At 45.2% G+C, this 21,613-nt stretch overlaps 1 protein-coding gene across 1 annotated transcript; it reads left to right on the top strand.

Annotated features, from left to right (window-relative positions):
• The first annotated feature begins 4,628 nt into the window (after nt 1-4,628).
• Nucleotides 4,629-17,306, top strand: LOC309334207 (transmembrane protein 47-like). The gene is made up of 3 exons (XM_081848387.1): nt 4,629-5,029; nt 14,753-14,893; nt 16,542-17,306. The coding sequence occupies exons 1-3, from the start codon at nt 4,825-4,827 to the stop codon at nt 16,721-16,723; spliced, it is 528 nt and encodes a 175-aa protein (XP_081704513.1). The 5' UTR covers nt 4,629-4,824; the 3' UTR covers nt 16,724-17,306.
• Nucleotides 17,307-21,613: the final 4,307 nt, after the last annotated feature.

The raw sequence follows: 21,613 nt of genomic DNA, 5'->3' as shown, positions 1-21,613 counted from the left end.
TTCAATACAGGATCTCAAAGCAGCTGTCTTATTACAAAAGAATTTCAGAAATAGACTTGAAATAGAAGTTGCTGAATTACAACTTATTACTAAACTGAAAACTATGGAGAGACCTGGTCTGAATAGAGACATTGCATTCTTGTCTCATTAAATATGCTAAAGTTATTTTTGGTCATCTGCACACTATCCCTTGCTTTTATCAACAGATTTACCATACCCATTGAGTCAATCACCCATCTCCTACTACCCTTCTGAGAAAAACCCCACCCCATATATATAAGGGTCTGGTGACTTCTGTTTCAATGTACAGTTCTCGGGTTACATACACTTCAGGTTATATACGCTTCAGGTTACAGACTCCGCTAACCCAGAAATATTACCTCGGGTTAAGACCTTTGCTTCAGGATGAGAACAGAAATTGTGCTCTGGTGGTGTGGCGGCATCAGGAGGCCCCATTAGCTAAAGTGGTGCTTCAGGTTAAGAACAGTTTCTGGTTAAGAACGGACCTCCGGAACGAATTAAGTACTTAACCCGAGGTACCACTGTATCTGAAGAAGTGTGCATGCACATGAAAGCTTATACCCAGAACAAACTTAGTTGGTCTCTAAGGTGCTACTGGACAATTTTTTAATTTATTTCAACTGCGTCAGACCAACACAGCTACCTACCTGAACCTTGAGCTCAGATGTCAATAAAAAGTAGATCATGGCACACATAGGAGTCAACTTCTAGGAGCTGAGGTCGCTTCCCCCCCATAAAATATTTGAGGGGGCCAGCCCAACCCCCCAAAGTTGATGGGCAATGCATTCCTGGGAGGCGGGATCTGCTGCTTCCATATCCTGCTGCCTGAGGCAATTTGCCTCATGGGTGGACCAGCCTTGACCCATTCAGGTGTTTATCTGCTTCATTCCATTTTGTCCCTACATGTTTTGCACCTCACCCCCCCCCCCAACCAGTCAGCATTCTGTGACCTCTTACCAATTTTAGCCCTTGTTTTGACAGCTTCCCCCCATTTTTAAAAAGAAACATTTGATTATATCTACATATATATATTTATATTGTACTTCTCCAATCCACATGATTCCACCAAGCCTGCCTTTTGTGCATTGAACTGAGTGAGTTTGTAGATGCTGATATCCCTACAAGGGACAGTCTGCACTATATTATCCTCTTGTACCATCTCAACCAGGTCATTCCACTTGCTTAGCTATAGGAAGAATTGGTTTCCCACACATGCAGTTGGCATAACCTGGCAGGGAATCAGAGGGGAACTTGCATTCCATTCTTCTCTGTTGCCTTCCTGGGTAATGTTACAACAGGTTCACCGAGTTCACGGCTCCCTGGCAGCTGGCCCTGCTATTTATAAGCTCCTGAAGAGGAGGTTGAAGGAGGGTAAGGGGTGATGAGGTGTTTAATAGACACAAAACAAGACAAAGCAGTGCATACCCCACTGTGCAAAGCTTACACCTGTCATTTCTGAACATGAATTGGGGGAGGCGGGAGGATGATGATAATGCAGTGATCACTGCAACTGAGATGATACCTTCTCTCCCTCTCCCTTCCTTCCTTCCTTCCTTCCTTCCTTCCTTCCTTCCTTCCTTCCTTTTTTAAAAACAAACATGCACATTAAATAATTATTCTGGACAAATTGGGTAAGGGAAGACTGGAAAATTGCTTTTTCAAATGATGTCTCTCTTCAGTCACTCAGCAGTGGTGTAGTTCATTAATGTTAGTTTCCAGATGTAATGGTCTCAACATGGTGATGGGAGTGCCTTTGGATCATGAGTGGAAGATGTTTCTCAGACCAAGGGCCACATTTTATTCTCAACAACCTTTCAGGGACCACATGCCAGTGAGGGGCACGGACAGAAGCAAAAGTGGGCAGAGCAATAATTGTGAATATTTGCCAGAAGGCTAATTTCTACACAGATTCACACCCCACTCACTGTCCCCCAGCCAGGCAAGAAAGAGGCATTGTTCAGCCAGACAAAAACATTTGAGGAGGGGGTGAAATAGGGTTGGTGACTTGGAGGGAAGAATCCAAACAAAACAGGCAAGTTTTTGTTTTCTTAATGGGCAGCCAGACCCCCAAATGGGAAGTTAAAAAAAAGCATTTGGACAATTGAAAAATTCAAATCTTTTAAAAACTGCATTACCTTGTGATGTAAAAAGTGAATGAGAATAGTGTGAAAAGTAAATGAAGTAGTCCAGGTTCCCCTAGAACCCCAGGCAGACCCATTTCGCCTCCCCCTGCCAAAAACACTCCCCACAGATTCCACTACTATTGTCCACTGAGCATTCACCAGTGTTTCTTAGGAAATACAGTCATACCTCATGTTAGAATCATAGAATCATAGAGTTGGAAGAGACCACAAGGGCCATTGAGTCCAACCCCCTGCGAAGCAGGAAACACCATCAGAGCACTCCTGACATATGGTTGTCAAGCCTCTGCTTAAAGACCTCCAAAGACGGAGACTCCACCACACTCCTTGGCAGCAAATTCCACTGTCAAACAGCTCTTACTGTCAGGAAGTTCTTCCTAATGTTTAGGTGGAATCTTCTTTCTTGTAGTTTGGAACCATTGCTCCGTGTCCGCTTCTCTGGAGCAGCAGAAAACAACCTTTCTCCCTCCTCTATGTGACATCTTTTTATATATTTGAACATGGCTATCATATCACCCCTTAACCTCCTCTTCTCCAGGCTAAACATGCCCAGCTCCCTTAGCTGTTCCTCATAAGGCATCGTTTCCAGGCCTTTGACCATTTTGGTTGCCCTCCTCTGGACACGTTTGCTTCATGTTATGTTCTTTCAGGTTACGTCCCGCGGTGACCCGGAAGTACCAGAAAGGGTTACTTCTGGGTTTCGCCACTCGTACATGTGCAGAAGCGCAAAATGACATCATGTGCATGCGCAGAAGCAACGAATTGCAACCCACGTGTGTGCAGACACGCTGCTGTGGGTTGCACTCTTTTCATGTTGCAAACGGGCCTCCGGAACAGATCTCGTTCGTAACCAGAAGTACCACTGTACAACTCTTTTCTACAAGTAAAGGTATAGGTAAAGATACAGGGGGCTGTTAGTCCAGTCGCAGACGACTCTGGGGTTGCGGCGCTCATCTCACTTTACTGGCTGAGGGATCTGGTGTACAGCTTTCTGGGTCATGTGGCCAGCATGACTAAGCCACTTCTGGCAAACCAGAGCAGCGCACGGAAACGCCATTTACCTTCCCGCTGGACCTATTTATCTACTTGCACTTGATGTGCTTTTGAACTGCTAGGTTGGCAGGAGCAGGGACTGAGCAACGGGAGCTCACCCTATTGCGGGGATTTGAAGTGCCAACCTTCTGATTGGCAAGTCCTAGGCTCTGTGGTTTAGACCACAAATTTCCAGTTCTGAGAGTTCTCTCCCAATTCTACATAGGCTTCTAAATGCCATGGAATGTGGCTCTAACCAAAGTACCATGTCCGCACACGCAAGAGAAGTGAACGGGTGTGTTGCAGCAGAACATAATCCCAATAAACAATTTTGGTTCACATATTGTAAAACTAAATGTTGTAATAGCTGTCCTGTGAAAGCTATAGCCTAAAAGGGGCAACCTTAATACATAAAAGAAAAACAGCGAACCTGTGAAGAAGATAAAGGGAGCAGATGGACCAGCTCTACTATGGGGCAAAAGGAGGCAAATACATCAAGCGGCAGATGTTGAGGACAGCCATGGTAGCCGCATGGCTGCTCAGTCTAAGCTCCCAGCTCCCTAGCCTGGCATGCTGTCTCAGGTGCAGCAAAGTTATCCATCTCTCTCACTAGCACCTAAGTAAGAGTCAACTGCTGGTTCATTTGGCTTCCGTATGCAGAATGGAGAGTGGCCGCCATCTTGCCACCCTCGCATTGCAGGGGGTTGGACTAGATGACCCTTGGTAGCCCCTTCCAGCTCTACAATTCTATCCTTCTTTGTCCTTTCCCTCAAGTAGCAGGATGGGGGGGGGGCTGGGGAGACAGCAGGTTAAGCAGCCTTCAGCTTGTTGGTGGGAAAGGCAAGATATAAATGTGATAAGGATTATGAAGTTTATTGTTATTCTCCCTCTACTCCCATCATAATCGTGGGGGCTATTTACTGGACCAGTATTAAATCACCTGTTACCTCAATCCTTCTTCAGTTCAGATCTAATGCATATACATTACAAGTCAAGGTACCCTTTGCTAAATAGACAGGTTCTGAGCTCGGAAACTATACAAAAGAGGGGCGAGCAGCTTCTGCCTTCCAGTTTGGATTGCTACTCTCCGCACTCTCCACGCCCCCTCCTGTTACGACAGGTATAAATTAATCGGGTCTAGTCTTCTTTGCACTGATAATCAGGGCGCGCGAAGAGCTTGCTTATGATTTCAGCCTGCCATGCAGCTGTTAACGGAACAGGTGTCTTTGATAGAGGGAGAAAAGAAAAAGTCAGTTTGGTGCAGAGAGACAGCCAGCCCTAGCTTCATCGTCCAGGAAAATCCAGCTGCCTCTACGATCCGGAGAGCTTCCCCCCCCGCCGGACAGTGCCTGGGGCGGGGTCAAAGGGGTGGGATCTGGGGCTGGGAGGGACACGCGGGGCCGCTGCTTTGCAAACTTTGCAGAGACTCTAGCCAAGACCGAGAGTCCCGTGTGGGCTATTCCTCCTCCTACGTTTTTCCAAAGCTTTGCAGAGCCAATAGCTGCCGCAGATATCGGTGCGCTCTCGGAGACAGACATCCAGCCGACGGGCGCCTTCTTCTTAATCCTGTCGCGCATCTCTCTTAGCGTCTGCCGACGGTTTCTCACCCGTGCCAAAGCAGTTCGTGGGGATGTCGGCCGCAGATGAGGATGGCTTCCTGCTCCGCCCTTTCAAGCTGATAGCCCTGCTGTGCGCCTTCATCGCTCTCGCTCTAGACGTGGCGGCCCTTCTGAGCCCTGCCTGGGTCACGTCGGAGCGCTACTCCCGCTCCCTCTGGGTGTCTTGTATGCAAGCCCGGGATGGTGTTTGGGAGTGCAGCTCCACTCTCCAGACTGGTAAGGGACCCCCGGGGAGAGTTAGAAATGCTGGAAACCTGCACGAGGAGTCGGGCAGCAAAGAGACTTGGTTGCGCCTGGGAAAAGACGGGGTGGGTGGGCAAAGTATTGCTGTATTTATTTTTTAAGGCATTTGCTAAAATCGAAATCCTGCCTCATCCCACCAAATGGGAGTTTAATGTCATCAGCTCCCGAGAACTAGAATATACTTTTATCAACTGCATGGAGTATTATCTTGAAGAATACTAGAGCAGAAGATGCTGAGCTGAGTGGACCAGTGGTCTGACTTGGTGTAAGGCAGCTTTCTGCATTGAACAGATGAAGAACATGTGCCCCGCCCCCGCTCCCTTATCCTGTTGGACTACAAGTGCCAGCCAGCATAGCCAGGGATAATGGGAATTGTGTTCCAGCAGCATCCAAAAGTTCATATAGATGCACAACATCCAGCAGGCCAGGGTGTTGGATGGGGGGGGGGCGGGAGGGTTAGTGTGATCTCAGGCACCTGCTGTCTTCAGCACAGTGGTAGAGCATCCAACTTGAAAGTAGAGCATCCCAAGTTTATTCCTAAGAATCTTCAGCTGGAGGTGGAAGAGAGTCTTGCCTGGAAAGCTGCTGCCAGTCAGTGTGGACAGTACTGAGCAAGATTGACCAATGGATTGGTGTAAGGCAGATTCCTATGTGCCTATGTGTGTGGGTTTGTTTGTGTGTATTTTAAGACTTGCAATCTGCTCCAGCCACACTCCATATGCATGCATAAAACATAAGCGGTGGAGTTAGAGGGAAATACAAGGCCAGTGCTACCATTAGGCTGTGTGAGGCAATCTCTTCAATCGACAGGTGTTGGGTGTGGGTGTGTTCTCTTCTGCTGGAGACCAGAGCTGTGTCTAGGGGTGGCCACCAGCAAAGAAAGTTGTTGAGCAGGTCAGATGTTAAATCAAACAGGGATGAGGGTCTGTAAGGGGGGGGGGGGAGGAAGCTAGCTTGGTACTGAAGCCAAAATGTCTGCAATGGACAACAAACTTTTTTGTCGGGTAGACCAGGCCAGCAGCTGTATGAAATTTGTCATAAAGAAGGTTTGTGCACCACTGAGAGTGTGATCCTAAATGTGACCTCTCAGAAGTAAGCACACAAGACTTACCCCTCGGGTAAGTTTACATGGGATTGCAGCCGAAATACAATATATATAAAATAATTGCAGTGACTATTCCTGAAGCAGCATTGATTTTGACATACCGGTAAAGTACGTCATAATGGTAACATGCTCATGGTGGTATCAGGGTGGTCATATTCAGTTCTGCTTTCAGTACTGTTTGTGCTAGCAGAAGTTTTAGGGTGAACACACTGCTTTGTTTCCAATCAGTGCACATCACATAGCATACTGCTGAAATCCTGTAACTTTTCATACCATAAATGGCTTTTTTTTCTTTTTGGGGGGAGGGGAGGGGGATAGGTAGTTGGCCTGCTCTCTGTCAGCTATGGTGCAAGCTGCCCTTGCAGATGGCAGTAGTGCAGAAACAGTGAGGAAGCATCACAAGATCACTAATAAAGTGGAACAAATGTATTATTACTGCGCCAGTGACATGTTATGGAATACACCCTCCCCCAAAAAACACCAGTCTGGAAGCTGGTTCAGATGAAGCTGCAGGGTTTTGGGCTGTATATGCATTAGTACAATAGGCTCACTCAGCAGAAGGGTTTGGGTTAAAAGGAGGACTTGCCTGGTGTAAGTAAATCTGGTTTGCCAATACTGTAAAGAAGTTCCCATTGCATCAGTGTCCAGGGATTTTGACTGCTGGCAGCTGTAACTTGTTAGGACTGTATTCTTGGCTCTTTGGGGCATGGCCTCTTGTTCTGTTGCAAATGTCTTCTGTTTTTCTATTAAAAAATATATATTTTCAGGAAAGCACAGAGGGCTGGAAAGCAGGGATCTTGGAACAACTGTTTATTTTTAAAAGCAGCCTGCAGCCCCCCCCTTCTTTTTCTCTCCTTCATCACTGTTGTAAGGTAGGCTGTGCAGAAATAGAGTGACTGTCCTAAGGGAATAGAGATTTGAACCTGGGTTCCACTACACAACATGAGTTATTGGAGGCTGCAATAAAGAGTGCTCTGGTATCACATCCAAGTCAACCTCCATTGGGAGCTGCCCTGCTAGCTAATTAATCTTCAGAAATTTGCAAGCGGGCCTCAAGGGGAGTCCCGGGTACATACACGACAGTAGCCTAGCTTCCAGTTAGGGAGGCATGAATGGTGGTCGGTAAGGCAGTAGATTTCCTAGAAAGGGTTGTGGCCTTTTCATCAGGTGAAGGGGGTGGAAGTGAGACCTGCTTGCTGCCTCAGTGTAAGTTTTAAGATGCAATGAATACCTGAAGGTTAAGTGTGAGCCTCTTAATTTTTTTCAGATTCTCTTAAAGTAGCTTGCTGCTACCACCTTCTCCCTAGTTTATAGCACGGGGGTTACCACCGAATGGCACAACAGGGCCAATTACCTATTGAACAAGTGCTGGCATTTGCTTTTCCTCTATTGTTTTGGCAGTAGAGCCTGAGACACAATAATCAGAAATGCAACAGGTGCTGGGGGAGGCAGCTGAGGAACTCCTTGCAAAGGCATTTTTCTTTTCTTTTCGCAGCAATTCAAGCTTGCAAATTGGAAATGGCCGTGGGGGGGGGGTTAGGTGGGGAGGGGGAGAGAAGAGTTTGACATTTGTCTCGGGTGTGAAGGCTCTTTAGTCTTCGCAAGGAGAGTAACAGATGTGTGGCATTTGCTATCCAGGCTGCGCTCCGGAGCTCAAACCTGTGATTTATTGTCAGGCTCTTTTGCTGACCACCTGCTTACTGGCTAGAGTCCTTCACTGTCTCCTGCTCTCCCCTGCTCAGCTTGAGAAGTGGGAGACTTCATAGAAGAGGGGTTTGGATGAACTCAAATTGTGAGTCCCCATGAAGGAAGGGTGGATGAGGTGACAGAGAGGTCGGTTGCCCTTGCCTTGGATGAAGCGTGATCCCCAGATTCTTCAGCGTTCAGTTTTAAAAGAGAGCTTTTAGCTTTTGTAGGACCTGTGATATGAGGCAAAATGTGCAGGTACTTTTCTTTTGTTCTATGAGAAACCTGCATGCTCCCACCTTTCAGTTGCATGTGTTTGTTTATTTGTAGCTTTTAACTACCCTGCCCTCTGCCAGAAAAACAATAATCCTGCAGACACCTGTAATCCTACACACCCATCCAAATTTGCAGCAGTTAGGTCCATTTTTGTTCCATGTAGAGATTCTTCCATTCAAGCTTCTATAATAAAAAAGGTCTCCTTTTTCTCTGCTGCAAGTTAGAACTGGGAAACCGACTTTTCCAGTCTCCTCCTGAGACAAAAATACAAGCAGCTTGAGAAAGAGAGCAAGGGCTGACAGCTGAGGGTGCTGGTGGAGCTGGAACAGTGAAGGTATTCAGTAGGGATGTATGACTTGTCTGGGAAACCTGCAGCCCTCCAGATGTTGCTGAAAACAGCTGTCATCTCTGGCCTTTGGCCATGCTTGCAGGGCCTGACTGGAGTTGTTGCTGAGGCACATCTGGAAGGCCGAATGCCCCCCACGCCTGATTCAGGTTTGAGAATTCCCCTCTAGCTACTTGAATTCAAATCCCACAGGGGGATGAAGCCCAAATGCCTAGATCAAATCATGATTCCCTGTGCTTGGTTCCTTGTCCCTACAGCAGGCCTTCAGCTAAACAAATAAAAATTTCACTTTATTTTTAAATCTAGCATTTCCATCCATCTCCGATGAGAAAGCTCCTCCCTCTCCCTTTGGCATCCAAAGTGTAGCTGCCTTTCCCATGGAGGCAAAGGCCACCCTGTTCTCTAAACCACTTCTGGCATGGTGAAAATTGTTCTGTTTATCCGGAAAGCTCTTCTGTGGATCTTGGATCAGTTAGGGCCTGATGCATGAGGGGATGCCTCACAGCTGGCGGCGGAACCTCTGAGTCCTCCCAGCTGTGCCAGGAACAGGATGGTGAGCAGTGGTGACTCAGTTGCTCTGTATGGTTCTGTTTTTGTTTTTCTAAGTCCTGGGCTGACAGTTCCTAAGAGCTGCAGTCCTACTAGAAACACATACTGGAGCATGCTCAGTAAGTCTGGTTCGAAATTGGGGTGTGGGTGGTGGTGAAAGGAGTGCAGGGGATGTCACGTAAACATTGAAGCAGCTGTCAATTGCCTTCCTTGGGTTGCATCCACACCATCCATTAAAGCAGAGGTAGGCAACCTAAGGCCTGGGGGCCGGATGTGGCCCAATTGCCTTCTCCATCCGACCTGCGGACAGTCCAGGAATCAGTGTGTTTTTACAGGAGTAGAATGTGTGCTTTTATTTAAAATGCATCTCTGGGTTATTTGTGGGGCATAGGAATTCGTTCATTATTATTTTTTCCAAAATATAGTCCGGCCCCCCCATGTGGTCTGAGGGACAGTGGACCAGCCCACGGCTGAAAAAGGTTGCTGACCCCTGCATTAAAGCTTTCCCAAAAGAACAATGAGAGCTGTAGTTTTACCCCTCACAGAGTTACAGTTCCCCGTGCCCTTAGCACATTGCAGCCCCCTTTGGGGATTCTTTGGGAGAAGTCATATGCTTTAGTCATATGGGAGTCATATGGGAGGCAGTCTTATCTGCTGATAGCCTCGTAGTCTGTCCTGCCCAACATCTCATAGTTGGGGAAGTGAATAGTTTGACATTCTTAGCACCTGCAGGAAGTAGTCATAGGAAGGCCTTTGAGCAGAAGTCCAGCGCCCCTGACAGCAGCTGGGTTTGCTTGCGACACTCTGAACAATATAATACAGTACACATCAGCATGTAAAGGGGCGGGGGAGGATGTCAGACAGTTGCCCACCCCCTTTCTGCCACAAGACCAGGATGTCTAGACTCTAGAGCAGCGTCCCCCAGCCTGGTGCCCCCCAGTTCAGTACTGGATTATCCAGTAGGCAGAGTAAGCATGTACTTATAGTGTACCATTCTTCGCAAGTGTTCTGGAAAAACTAGAACATCCCATTTTCTTCCATGAGAGCATAGTGGCCATTTGGAGTGCCATGATCTCACCCCGAAAAAGTGCTTTACTGAGCCTGTGATTTTGTGTGCAGGGACGGATTTAGGTTTGATGAGGCCCTAAGCTACTGAAGGTAATGGGGCCCTTTATATGTCCATTGTCCTTTGTCAACAACAAATTGTCGCTGTTTTTTGTGCTGAATATATGCTATATGGTAATTTATGGACCTAATAGGGATCTAAAGCCATTTGCACATAACAAAATATGTATTTTATCAAAGTAATTGTTGAACTGAAACACAATTAAGAAGTAGTATATTAATAGTGAAATAATTATTAAGCTCTAATTTATAATGATTTTTTATTCATAACAAACTTAATGCAAACACTTTTTTCCTTTAATTTTTTGGGGGGCCCCCGAGAGAGTGGGGCCCTAAGCTATAGCTTGTTTAGCTTATATGTAAATCTGGCACTGCTTGTGTGGATGCACGATCATGGCCCCAGAAAAGCACATCTTTTGGGCTCCATGATCTCATGCAGGTCATGTGGCTTGCATGGGAGTATGGTCGGGAAGAAGGGCATCCCAGTTTGGGGCCTCAACATGTTGGAAGGCCTCTAAAGGTCTTAATCTGACTCTGTTCCATAGATTCCTGGGACCACAACTCCCATCAGCCTCAACCAGCATGGTCAGGGGTCAGGGCTGATGGAAACTGTAGTTCAAAGCATCCAGGTTGAGGAAGGCTGCTCTAGAGTCACAGTTTACCGAACTGCACTCCTGGACAGCCATTATTTTAAAAGCTGTGGAGAAGAGCTGGGCGGAAACATTGTGGGAATTTAGCCGGGTCATCCTTCAAAAGGAGGCCCCTTTCTCCTTGCCCCACAGATGTCCCTAAAGTTAAACAGGCCTCTTGCTGCTGCATTTGACTTGGTCACAATTAACTGCTGATTAATAGGAACTGGGAACCAGTCCTTTGTTGTCACAATAGGCAGATAGTAAAAGGGCCTGTGATTCCAGATGATTCACTAGCTGCTTTCTGCTGTGCCAACCCGGTTCAGAACCATTCCCATCCCAGGATATGCTTTATCCATGTATCTGCTTAGAAAGCTGTTTTATCAACTTCCCCTTATGCTGCCTCTCCCTTGTCTTGTTGCTTATGCTGAAGATGTGCCATTATACTATGGAAGAAAGTTAAATATATTCCTGATATAGGTGACTGATGCTGACTGAAGCTGCATGTATTGTTTGATTCCACTGACCTTTCCTGTGGTCTCTATAAATCACGTGTACATATACAAGCAGAAATAGGCAAAGTTCCTTAATTTGCATAATTTTGCATTTCTTACTGGGGAGGGCAGTAAGCAGCTGCGCAGGGTTCTGAAGACCTGCCCTCTGGGTCTTATTCAATCTGCCCTCTGAGAATCAGCAGGTATTTGTTTGCATGCTTTCAATGTGGCTTCCATAGTCACAAGGGCTAGGAATTTGGAGTTGTTTTATTTACTTAGTTTGTTTAAGTGGGATTCCCCTGAAGCTGAAGCCTATGCCTTATTTTTTCCTAATTCGTACATGCACAGCATCACACTGTGCTAGCTATGCAAGCTCACCTCCTGACAAATCATATAAATATATATTGCAAGGTGTGGTTGGTTTTATATATATATATCCACACCTTGCAATCAAATGATTTTCAAAGTGGCTTACAGATGACAGGTTGTAATAATATTTAAAAACCAATATTCACACACAGATATACTCCTCTCGCTGGTGATGAATGGGGACAGAGTATGCTATCTCCATCACCACAGCAGTTCCAGAAAAATTGGTAGTTGAAGCAGAGTGGACGGGAGGAGAGGGAGTGAGTATCCCACAGCTACTGCTCCTCTATCTGTGAAGGATAGGGCCAATTTGGTCTTCCGCTTGCCAAGGGAGGCAGGAATATAGGAAACTCCCTTATACCAAGTCAATCTGCTGGTCTGTAGAACTCAGTATTGTCTGCACTGACTGCCCGCAATTCTCCAGGGTTTCAAAAGCAGAAATTTCCAGTTCTACCTGGAGATGCTGTGGACTGAACCTGTGACCTTCTGCATACAAAGCATTTTTGGGGGAAACACAGTTCGATGGCAGAGGTTCAGGCCCAGGTTCAGTTCTGCAGCATTGACATATTGGGAAGGCCCTCCGACCCAAACCCTGGAGAGCTGCTGCCAGTCTGTGTAGACAATACTGAAGTAGATGGTCCACTGATCTATGGCTCTGTCTGCTTGGTGTGGCAACCTCCCAGCAGCCCAAGGCCCAGAGTACACTGCCCTTTCAGGCTCGTGGAAATAAGAACATAGAAGAGTCTTGTTGGATGCTTGCTGGATGTTCACAGTAATATGCTCATATAACTTTTAGAGTTGGAAGGGACCTTGAGGGTTATCTAGTTCAACCCCCTGCAATGCAGGAATCTTGACTAGATCACACATGACAGATGGCCATCCAGCCTCTGCTTAAAAACTTCCAAGGAAGGAGAGCCCACCACTTTTGGAAGGAGATTGCTCCAGCATTGGACAGCTCCTTCTGTCAGAAAGTTCTTCCTTATGTTTAGTCGTAGTCTCCTTTCTTGTAACTTGAAGCCATTGGTTTGAGGCCTACCCTCTGAAGCAGAAGAAAACAAGCTTGCCCCATCTTTTTTGTGATTTTATGTCTAGTCCTGCCATTTGTTTGCAAATAGCAGCCAGCCAGATAGCTCTGGGAATCTTAGAAGTAGGGAAGCTGATGCTTCACTTACGGTATACCCCCTGCATTGAAGGTCTTTCCAAACCTGGTTCCCTCCTTTTTTTTTTTTTAGCTCTCATGGCCAATACTGGGATGGTCATAGAGGACCCCAGATGGTTAGAGACCTGGGTGATCTATGTCCTCAATAAATACAAAATAATGGGGTGGGGGACCTTGGGGATATTCTGCGTTAGGTTTGGAGATGAGAAATACAACTTCACATTTCCATGACTAGACAAGTCTGTAGGCTCTGCTTTTCTCACTTTTTATCACAGGATAAATGATTTATGCATCAAGTAGGCAACTTGGCTGGAAATTCAGCTCTTATTTCTGTTAGAATAAGCATTCGTTCCCTCAGTTTCCAATGATCAGGCTGTGAGCGCCAGTGATTACTCAGCCAAAATAGAAGCACCTATGCATAGAGGAGGAGCAGGATTCCTTGGTAGAGCTATAGAGTAAATGTCTATACACATGAACAGCCGAATTTGTATATCCAGCCAAGATAGAGCCAGAGTCTGTGCAGCTTATTGGCTGATGGGAAGCTGTGTTCAGCAGCTGGGTTGAGTGGATTCTCAAGGACTGATTGCTACACTTCTGCAGAAACAATAGAGCCCTAAAAATTATTAAGGTGCATAAGTTAGACCTTAAGGCAGGCTTCCTCAAACTAAGCCCTTCAGATGTTTGTGGCCTGCAACTCCCATGATCCCTAGCTAGTCAGGGATGATGGGAATTGTAGTCTCAAAACATCTGGAGGGCCGAGTTTGAGGAAGTCTGCCTTAAGGTGCCACTGAATTGGTTGGTTTTTTTGCTGAGACAGGCCCCATCTATACATTTATTATTTTTTTATATAATATTTATTAAAGTTTTTTAAACAATAAACAAAAAACATACATAATAACATAGTCTTTTCAAATTTCCACATTTCATTCTCCTCTTTGGACTTCCTCACATCTCTTGTTCCTGCATTCTGAACTCACAAATTTTGCTAGCAAATTATTTACTTGTTTCCATTCATATCATATAATTATCCAATATTAAATCTCAAATTTTAGAATTTAAATCACACTTTTGAGATCTTAATTTGAAATATTGTTTATCCAAAATTTGTCTTTTCTTTCAATTACATTCAAATTTATATTCCTTATTACTAATTTGTTGGAGCCGTGTTATTACAAATCTTACATCTTTCTTAACATTCATACAATTTACAATGTTTTTGTAGATAATCCTTAAATTTCTTCCAATCCTCCTCCACCAGTTCCTCTCCCAGGTCTCGGATTCCGAGACCCATCTATACATTTAAAGCAGTCTCACACAATTTTATAAACAGTCCAAAGAATCCTGGGAACTAGTTTGTTAAGAGTGCCAAGAGGAGACCGCTATTCCGATCACACAGCCAGAATTTCCAGCATCGTTTAACAATCCATCCCTCTTCCTTGGGGATTTTTGCTTTGTGGGCTCTAAAACAGAGATGGAGAACTACAGGTCCAGGGGTCAATGGCAGTCTACCTACCCTTTTGGCCCTCAAGATTCTTCCCAGGCCACACACACCTCACCAGCCCTGCTCTGCCCTCCTTTTTAACAATTTTATTATAAACTCCTCAAGTGTTTTTGTATAGCTGGAATGTGTCCTTGAACAGTGACCATGCCTTTTGCTTGCTGGAATGGAGGACAGCATGGGGTTTGTGATTGTGTGTAGAAACCAGCCTACCACACAAAGGCAAAATTCACATTTATTGTATTCCTCTGCTCACTTCCACCCCGGCCCCACCCACCACAGACAGGCATGTGTCCCATGTGGAAATGTGGTCCTTGAGCTGACAAACTCTGATCTAAAACAGCATATGTGTATGTCACTAGGTTTATTGGTGACTAAACAAGACCCTCATGTCTATTGATAGTGCTTTGAGAGTCTTTTTCACAATTGTTCCTTATCCCGCCCCTTTCCCTTCCTACAGACTGGCAAATAGCTGCTTTGGTGTTAATCCTGACGGCAGCCACCATTACTCTGCTGTCATTCCTCCTGTCTCTGACTTCCTTCTGCCTGGGGATCTATAAGCGCTATTACCGGGTTGTTGCCATCCTCCTTTTTGCTGCTGGTACGTATCCTTTAATCTCTGCTTTTGTAACATCAGTTCATTTCTATGCTGCTTTTATTTATTTATTTGAAATGTATTTATATTTCATAAAAATAAATAAAACCAGAGTGGTTTACAACAATTATACATAAAACCACACAATAAAAACCATATAGAAAAGTTAAAATCAGAAATTGGCTAAATATCAGGGGTCACTGCTTTTGATGCTGGGCCAGGAGTGAAGTGGGAGCCATATATGTTATGCTTTGTTGCAATGTTCAAGCACAGTCATTATAGTTTAAAACCCCTTCCATTCACTCCATTTCTTTGCAATTTTCTTTTTGCTACTTTCAAAAAAATACCTTGCAAGTTCTTGATGGGCTTGCCTAATATGCCCTTTCCGATACCCAAGCAGCATCAACAATGGACCTATAGGTAAGGCCTAGCTAATTGCCAATGGCTGTCCATTTTTACTCCAGATGAACTTGGGCCAAATCTACAATAGGCATTTAAAGCCCTATCATGCCACTTTAAACTGCCTTGACTTCCCTAATAGAATCCTGGGGACTGTAGTTTGTTAAGGGTGCTGAGAATAATTAGACAGCCCCTATTCCCTCACAAAGCTACATTTCCCAGAGTGGATTAACAATCAATCAATCCCTCTTCCTAGGGAACTCTGAGATTGGTAGCTCTGTTGGGGGAAAAGTTGTCAGCACCTTTAACAAGCTTATTGCTTATTATTATTTATTGACTTTATATCCCATCCTTCCTCCTCACAAAAGGAGCCATGGGTGGCCGTTCCCAGGATTCTTTGGGAAAGCAATGACTTTTAAAGAAGCATCATGATGTTTTAAATGTATAGTGCAGATGCAGTCAAACCTCGGTTGTCGAATGTAATCCATTCCGGAAGCTCGTCGGATGTTCGGCTTCCAAAAAATGTTTTTGGTTGGGAGCAAAATGTTCCAGAACAGAGGCGTTTGGGTACCGAGATTTGACATCATCATCATCATCATCATCATCATCATCATCATTATTATATTCCGCCCTCCCCGGCCAAAGCTGGGCTCAGAGCGGCTAACAACAAGTAAAAATAGCACAGTGTACGTAAAATCACAGTCAATTAAATATAATACATTCTAAAATCCGGGATCAAATTAATGGCAACCATTGGGCTAGAGTTCTATGTGGATTACAGAAGGAGAGAGGGGGACAGACTGTGCTTGGCCAAAGGCCTGGTGGAACAGCTTTACCTGCGGAAAGATGTCACATCCTGCAGGGCCCTAGTCTCTTGTGACAGAGCGTTCCACCAGATTGGGGCCACGGCTGAAAAAGCCTGGCTCTGGTTGAGGCCAGGCTAATCTCCCTGTGGCCCGGGATCTCCAATATATTTTTATTTGAAGACCGTAAGGGGGACATACCAGAGGACATACAGTGGGACATACCAGGAGAGGCGGTCCTGTAGGTATGAGGGTCCTAAGCTGTATAGGGCTTTAAAGGTTAATGACCTTGTCTTAAGATGGATGTTGAGACCAGTTGGTAAACACAGAAGCAAGAATGTGGCAGACTTGGAGATCAGTTGTTCCTGATCTCCCCAGTGTCTCCATGGAACAAGTGTATTTTCCTTCTTTGGATTTCTAACAGACCTTTTTTCTTTGTTGGATTGGTCTAGTGGTTCTGCATGTCTGTGCCTTAATCCTCTACCCCATCAAATTCATCGACAGCAGCATGCTGAAGAGCTACCACGAGTTCAACTGGGGCTACGGCTTAGGCTGGGGATCTGCCGTCTTCATGCTGGGTGCTGCCATTCTTTACTGCTTACGCACAGATTTATATGAAGATGCATACTATTGAGGCAGGCAGATGGAGCTGGACTGGATTATCAGACTGCTGGGACCAGACTGGTAGACAGGAGGAGAGAGATGAAATGGGGAAAGGGGTGGTGGATTGGCACACTTGGCCCTTCCAGATGTGCACCTCATCTTGGCAAGATGCTGGCAGACGCCTTGAAAAATGAAGATGCAGAGATCTTGAGTTGGACACCCTTCAAAGAATTAGAGGAACAAAAAACTATAAAAGAGCCATACTTCTCCACAGAATAACTAGCTTGAGATCTTTTGCTTGTTTCTGTTATTCTATGCTGGAAACATCTTTATTTTTAAAGAGAAAAACCCCCTGTGTTGAAGTAGAACTTGGTTGCCTTTATTTTGAGGTGCTTAGCACACACCCTTTCACATGGTGCAGGAGACAGGTGGGAGAGCATAGGGTGAAGTCAACTGGATCTGTAAACATATCAGTAGTAAATCCACTTGATCCTGGGAAACCAGAAGTGCACAGAGACTGTTTTGCTGGTGGTGATCTCAGTCCCTGCTCTGTGCAGAAAGTGTGTGGGTTTGTGTAGCTGCAGAGTTGAATAAACCAACCTATTAAAATGAGATTGCCATGGTGCATGTTTTTGTGTTGTATGTATGTGAAAGCTTTGAACAGCTCAGCATTCCTGGGAGGGACTTGTGCAGAGAATGGAGTTGAAAAGGTCAGGGTTGGTGGGGAGGTATCAGTGTAGATGGAAACAGTCACATCAGATTGATTGAAATCAGTAAGGAAACTTATGTTACTTGCACAATGGATGAGAAACTGGGAAGGAAGCTGATACTTCGGTCCAGGAGTGAAGCTGCCTCTGAGAGGTAATTTGCTGGCAACTAGAAAAAGGTGCAGAATAAAGGAAACACTAAATAAATAAATAAATCACATTGAAGAGAGATGGGGGTGGCCAGCAAATCCACCCGGACAGCACCATTCAACTTCTTTGCCTCTTTGAGAAAACACACACACACAAATAGGACATAGGAAATGTTCCTATTGGCCCATCTAGCTCGCTTTGTCTACACCGGAGGTAGGCAACATAATGACTCCAAGTGTTTTGGACTACAATTCCTATCAGCGCCAGCAAGTATGGTCATTTGTTCAAGGATGAGGGGAGTTGTATTCCAAGGCATTTAGAGGACACCGTGTGGGCTGTGTCTCATCTACACTAACATGGCACCTTAGGATTTCAAACGAGTGTTCTCTGCAATGCTAGGGATTGAACCTGGGACTTTTTGTGTCCTAAGCAGATGCTCTACTCAGACTGACTTTTTCATAAATGGATATCACGTGGCTTATTCTGTTAAAACAAATGAAACAACCTGAATGTAGAAGCTGAGATGATTTTTCAACAGCTAATGGAGAAAGACTAGATTTTACTTCAGCTGCTTTGTTTATAAAGGTAATTCTTTATCACCCCATCAAACAAAGAATATAATGACCAGAATTATTATGATTATGATTATGATTATTATTTAAAGTCAACAACTACAAGGGGCTGTCAGCATAAAAATAAGCCCAAGAGATGCCTGAAAGTTAAAAGTGATGGGCCTACTGAATCTCCACTAGAAAAGTACCTTCCACTACAAGCCCAGCAACACTCAATGCCCAACTTCTGGTTTTGAAGCAAGCTGGGTCTCTGTAACCTGGGAAACAACTAAAAACACGCCTCCGCATGATTTCAGTGATTGAGCTGGGATATAAGGACTCGGCGGGTGGGGGGCATGGACCTTAAGGTATCCTGGACTCAAGTTGCTCAGTGCTATCTCTGTTAACACAAAACCTTCAACTTGGCCTGGTAACATGGTAAAAAGGTAAAAGGCCCGCATCCTCAGTGGACACTGACTCACTATTGGAAGGGGGAAACAGGAAGCCTCCAGGGAGGGAAGAACACAATGGAATATGTAGAAGAGGCCATGGCTGGCATTTTGAACAGGAGTACTCCATACTGCAACTTTTTGTTGCAGGTCCCACTTCTCTCTACGAAAGGTAAAGTCCAGTGCTTTTCTAAATAAAGGCAAGGTATCTTCCTTCTTTGTCTCAGCACCTGGGAAACATTAGAATACAAATTAGTTATGGTCTCATTTACTTATTGCCAGATAAATGAATTCCCTCTCCCGGCCCCATCATGAAATCTGAGTGTGACAGGGTTTTAAACAACTATCCTAGTGTTTGGTGCATATGGAGCAGCTGTTACAGAGTTGTAAAAACCACCATCCACCACCTTACTCATCTGAGTGTCCTCTAGATGTTTTGGACTGCAATTCCCCTCATGAGTTTGTGCCAAGTGGGGCTGATGGGAGTTGTAGATAGTGTAAAACATTGGCAAGGCACTAGGATGTGAAAATCTACCAATAACCAATCAATCTACCTGCCTACCAAATTAACTTTTCTTATCTTCTGCCTGAAAAATATTCTGTGTCACTCAGAAGCTTCCTTTGATATCAGCACTTTCTTTCAAAATACTGTACGTCACCTTCAAAGTTTCTTTTTGCTGTCCTTTGCAATGAGGTCGGCACAGCCACAGACTGCCATAGAACATACCTTGATAGTAAGTATAAAGTGCAGGAAGAAATGAAGAAAATTGTGCCATCATGTGGCTATGGTCAGGGTCTGCACTGCTGACCACATCAGTCACATCTGTACCTAACATTAAACGCAGTACAGTGGTACCTCAGGTAACAGACGCTTCAGGTTACAGACGCATCAGGTTACAGACCCAGAAATAGTACCTCAGGTTAAGAACTTTGCTTCAGGATGAGAACAGAAATCGTGCTCCGATGGCGTGGCAGCAGCGGGAGGCCCCATCAGCTAAAGTGGTACCTCAGGTTAAGAACAGTTTCAGGTTAAGAACGGAACTCCAGAACGAATTAAGTTCTTAACCAGAGGTACCACTGTATTGTACCAGTCATGGCTCCTCCCTGCTCAAGAATTTTGGGAATTGTAGTTTACTAAGAGTTGTTAGGAGACCCCTATTCTCCCTGCAGAGTGATAATTCTGAGTGGTTTAGCCATCAATCCCTCTTGCCAGGGAACTGGGAAATATAGGTCTGTGAGGGGAATAGGGGTTTCCAAACAACTCTCAGCACCAGCTACACTTATCACTCACTTTATAACAGGGGTGGGGAGCCTCTACGCTGTAGGCCAGGCATGGCCAAACTTGGCCCTCCAGCTGTTGTGGGACTACAATTCCCATCATCCTTAGCTAACAGGACCAGTGGTCAGGGATGATGGGAACTGTAGTCTGAAAACAGCTGGTGGGCCAAGTTTGGCCATGCCTGCTGTACGCCAAATGAAGCCCTCCAGGCCATTCTGGTCCTCAGGATGCTCACTGTGTCATGCCCCTCATCAGCCTCGCTCTGCACTCTCAAGAAATTTTGGCTGTTTGGAAACTTTCCTCTATGATTATAGGTAAAGGTAAAGGGACCCCTGACCATTAGGTCCAGTCGTGGCCGACTCTGGGGTTGCGGCGCTCATCTCGCTTTATTGGCCGAGGGAGCCGGTGTACAGCTTCCGGGTCATGTGGCCAGCATGACTAAGCAGCTTCTGGCGAACCAGAGCAGTGCACGGAAACACCGTTTACCTTCCAGCTGGAGCGGTACCTATTTATCTACTTGCACTTGACGTGCTTTCAAACTGCTAGGTGGGCAGGAGCTGGGACCGAGCAACGGGAGCTCACCCCGTCGCGGGGATTCGAACTGCTGACCTTCTGATCGGCAAGTCCTAGGCTCTGTGATTTAACCCACAGCGCCACCTGCGTCCATTATACTATATAATCATTATATAGTTATATATAATCATTATATAATTATAATCATTATACTATGATTATACTTCTTGCTTAACTAGATTGAAAGTTTGCAGCGGGGGGAGGGAGCTTTCAGAGAAACCCCTGGCTTTTGCACAAGTGGAATGGAGCCCACAGTACTAAGTTAAGAGTAATTTCATTGCTCCACTTCCCATTGCCTTCTACCTTGCCCAACACTGGCATGAACCCCTGGAAATTTCTCATCAAGGGCGTGTGAGAGAGAGAGAAGAATAAGATACAGTTCAGTAAAATAAGTAATAATTACTTTGATAAATAAATATTTCACAATAACTCCCAAAGAATGTGTGGATTGGTATTTTCTTGCATCTTATTGTACCAATGAAAACACTCCATTTCTTCTTTTTTTAGTAACATTGTCTCCCTTCCAGTGGCATAGCGTGGGTTGTCAGCACCCGGGGCAAGGCAAGTAATTTGTGCCCCCTAACCCATGGATTTGCGCCCCCTAACCCGTGGATTTGCGCCCCCTAACCCTAACCCCCAGATGTTGCGCCCAGTGCGGCCGGCCCCCCCCCTGCACCCCCCACGCTACACCACTGCTCCCTTCTCTGACTCTGACCATGTTGGTCCATTTCAGCATGCATACTGCAGAAAAATTCATGCACAGTAGGAGTATGATTTTCTATTATGCATGTGTTTTCTATGAGGTTAACTTTGCACCTAAGAGACACTGTCCTTATGTCAATTTATCTGAGAGCTGCTTTCCATGGTTGGGGAAATGTGCTGAGCAGATTCTCAAAGGTACTTTGTCTTGAGAGACATTTTTCAAAACAGCTGATTGTCTCCCTATAGGGTTTCACAGATTTTTGCCTTTAGGTTTTTTTAAGTAAATATTAGAAAACTGTCCATGGCAAATTGCATTCAGCAGATGCTTACAGGTGTTTAACAATGTGCCTGGAACCTTTGACACATTAACATTCGCAACAGCAGCTAGGTATGCTGTTCTGGTTTGGGTGTGGCTTTCTATGCTGAAGGTAGTCTCTACCAGGGAGGGAAGAAACTTGATTCAACTAGGATTTTAAAGTGAATCTACCACACTTTGCAAACCATGTGAAC

The sequence above is a fragment of the Podarcis erhardii genome, assembly GCF_964252035.2.
Source record: "Podarcis erhardii genome assembly, chromosome: Z".
Lineage (NCBI taxonomy): Eukaryota > Metazoa > Chordata > Lepidosauria > Squamata > Lacertidae > Podarcis > Podarcis erhardii.
The sequence above is the reverse complement of the archived record's forward strand: the minus strand, read 5'-3'. Positions and strand labels throughout refer to the sequence as shown.

Coding starts and splice junctions, on each gene's coding strand:
- LOC309334207 (XM_081848387.1), top strand. CDS start 4,825: ATGTCGGCCGCAGATGAGGATGGCTTCCTGCTCCGCCCTTTCAAGCTG. Junction 5,030..14,752: donor CAGCTCCACTCTCCAGACTG/GTAAGGGACCCC, acceptor CCCTTCCTACAG/ACTGGCAAATAGCTGCTTTG. Junction 14,894..16,541: donor CATCCTCCTTTTTGCTGCTG/GTACGTATCCTT, acceptor GGATTGGTCTAG/TGGTTCTGCATGTCTGTGCC.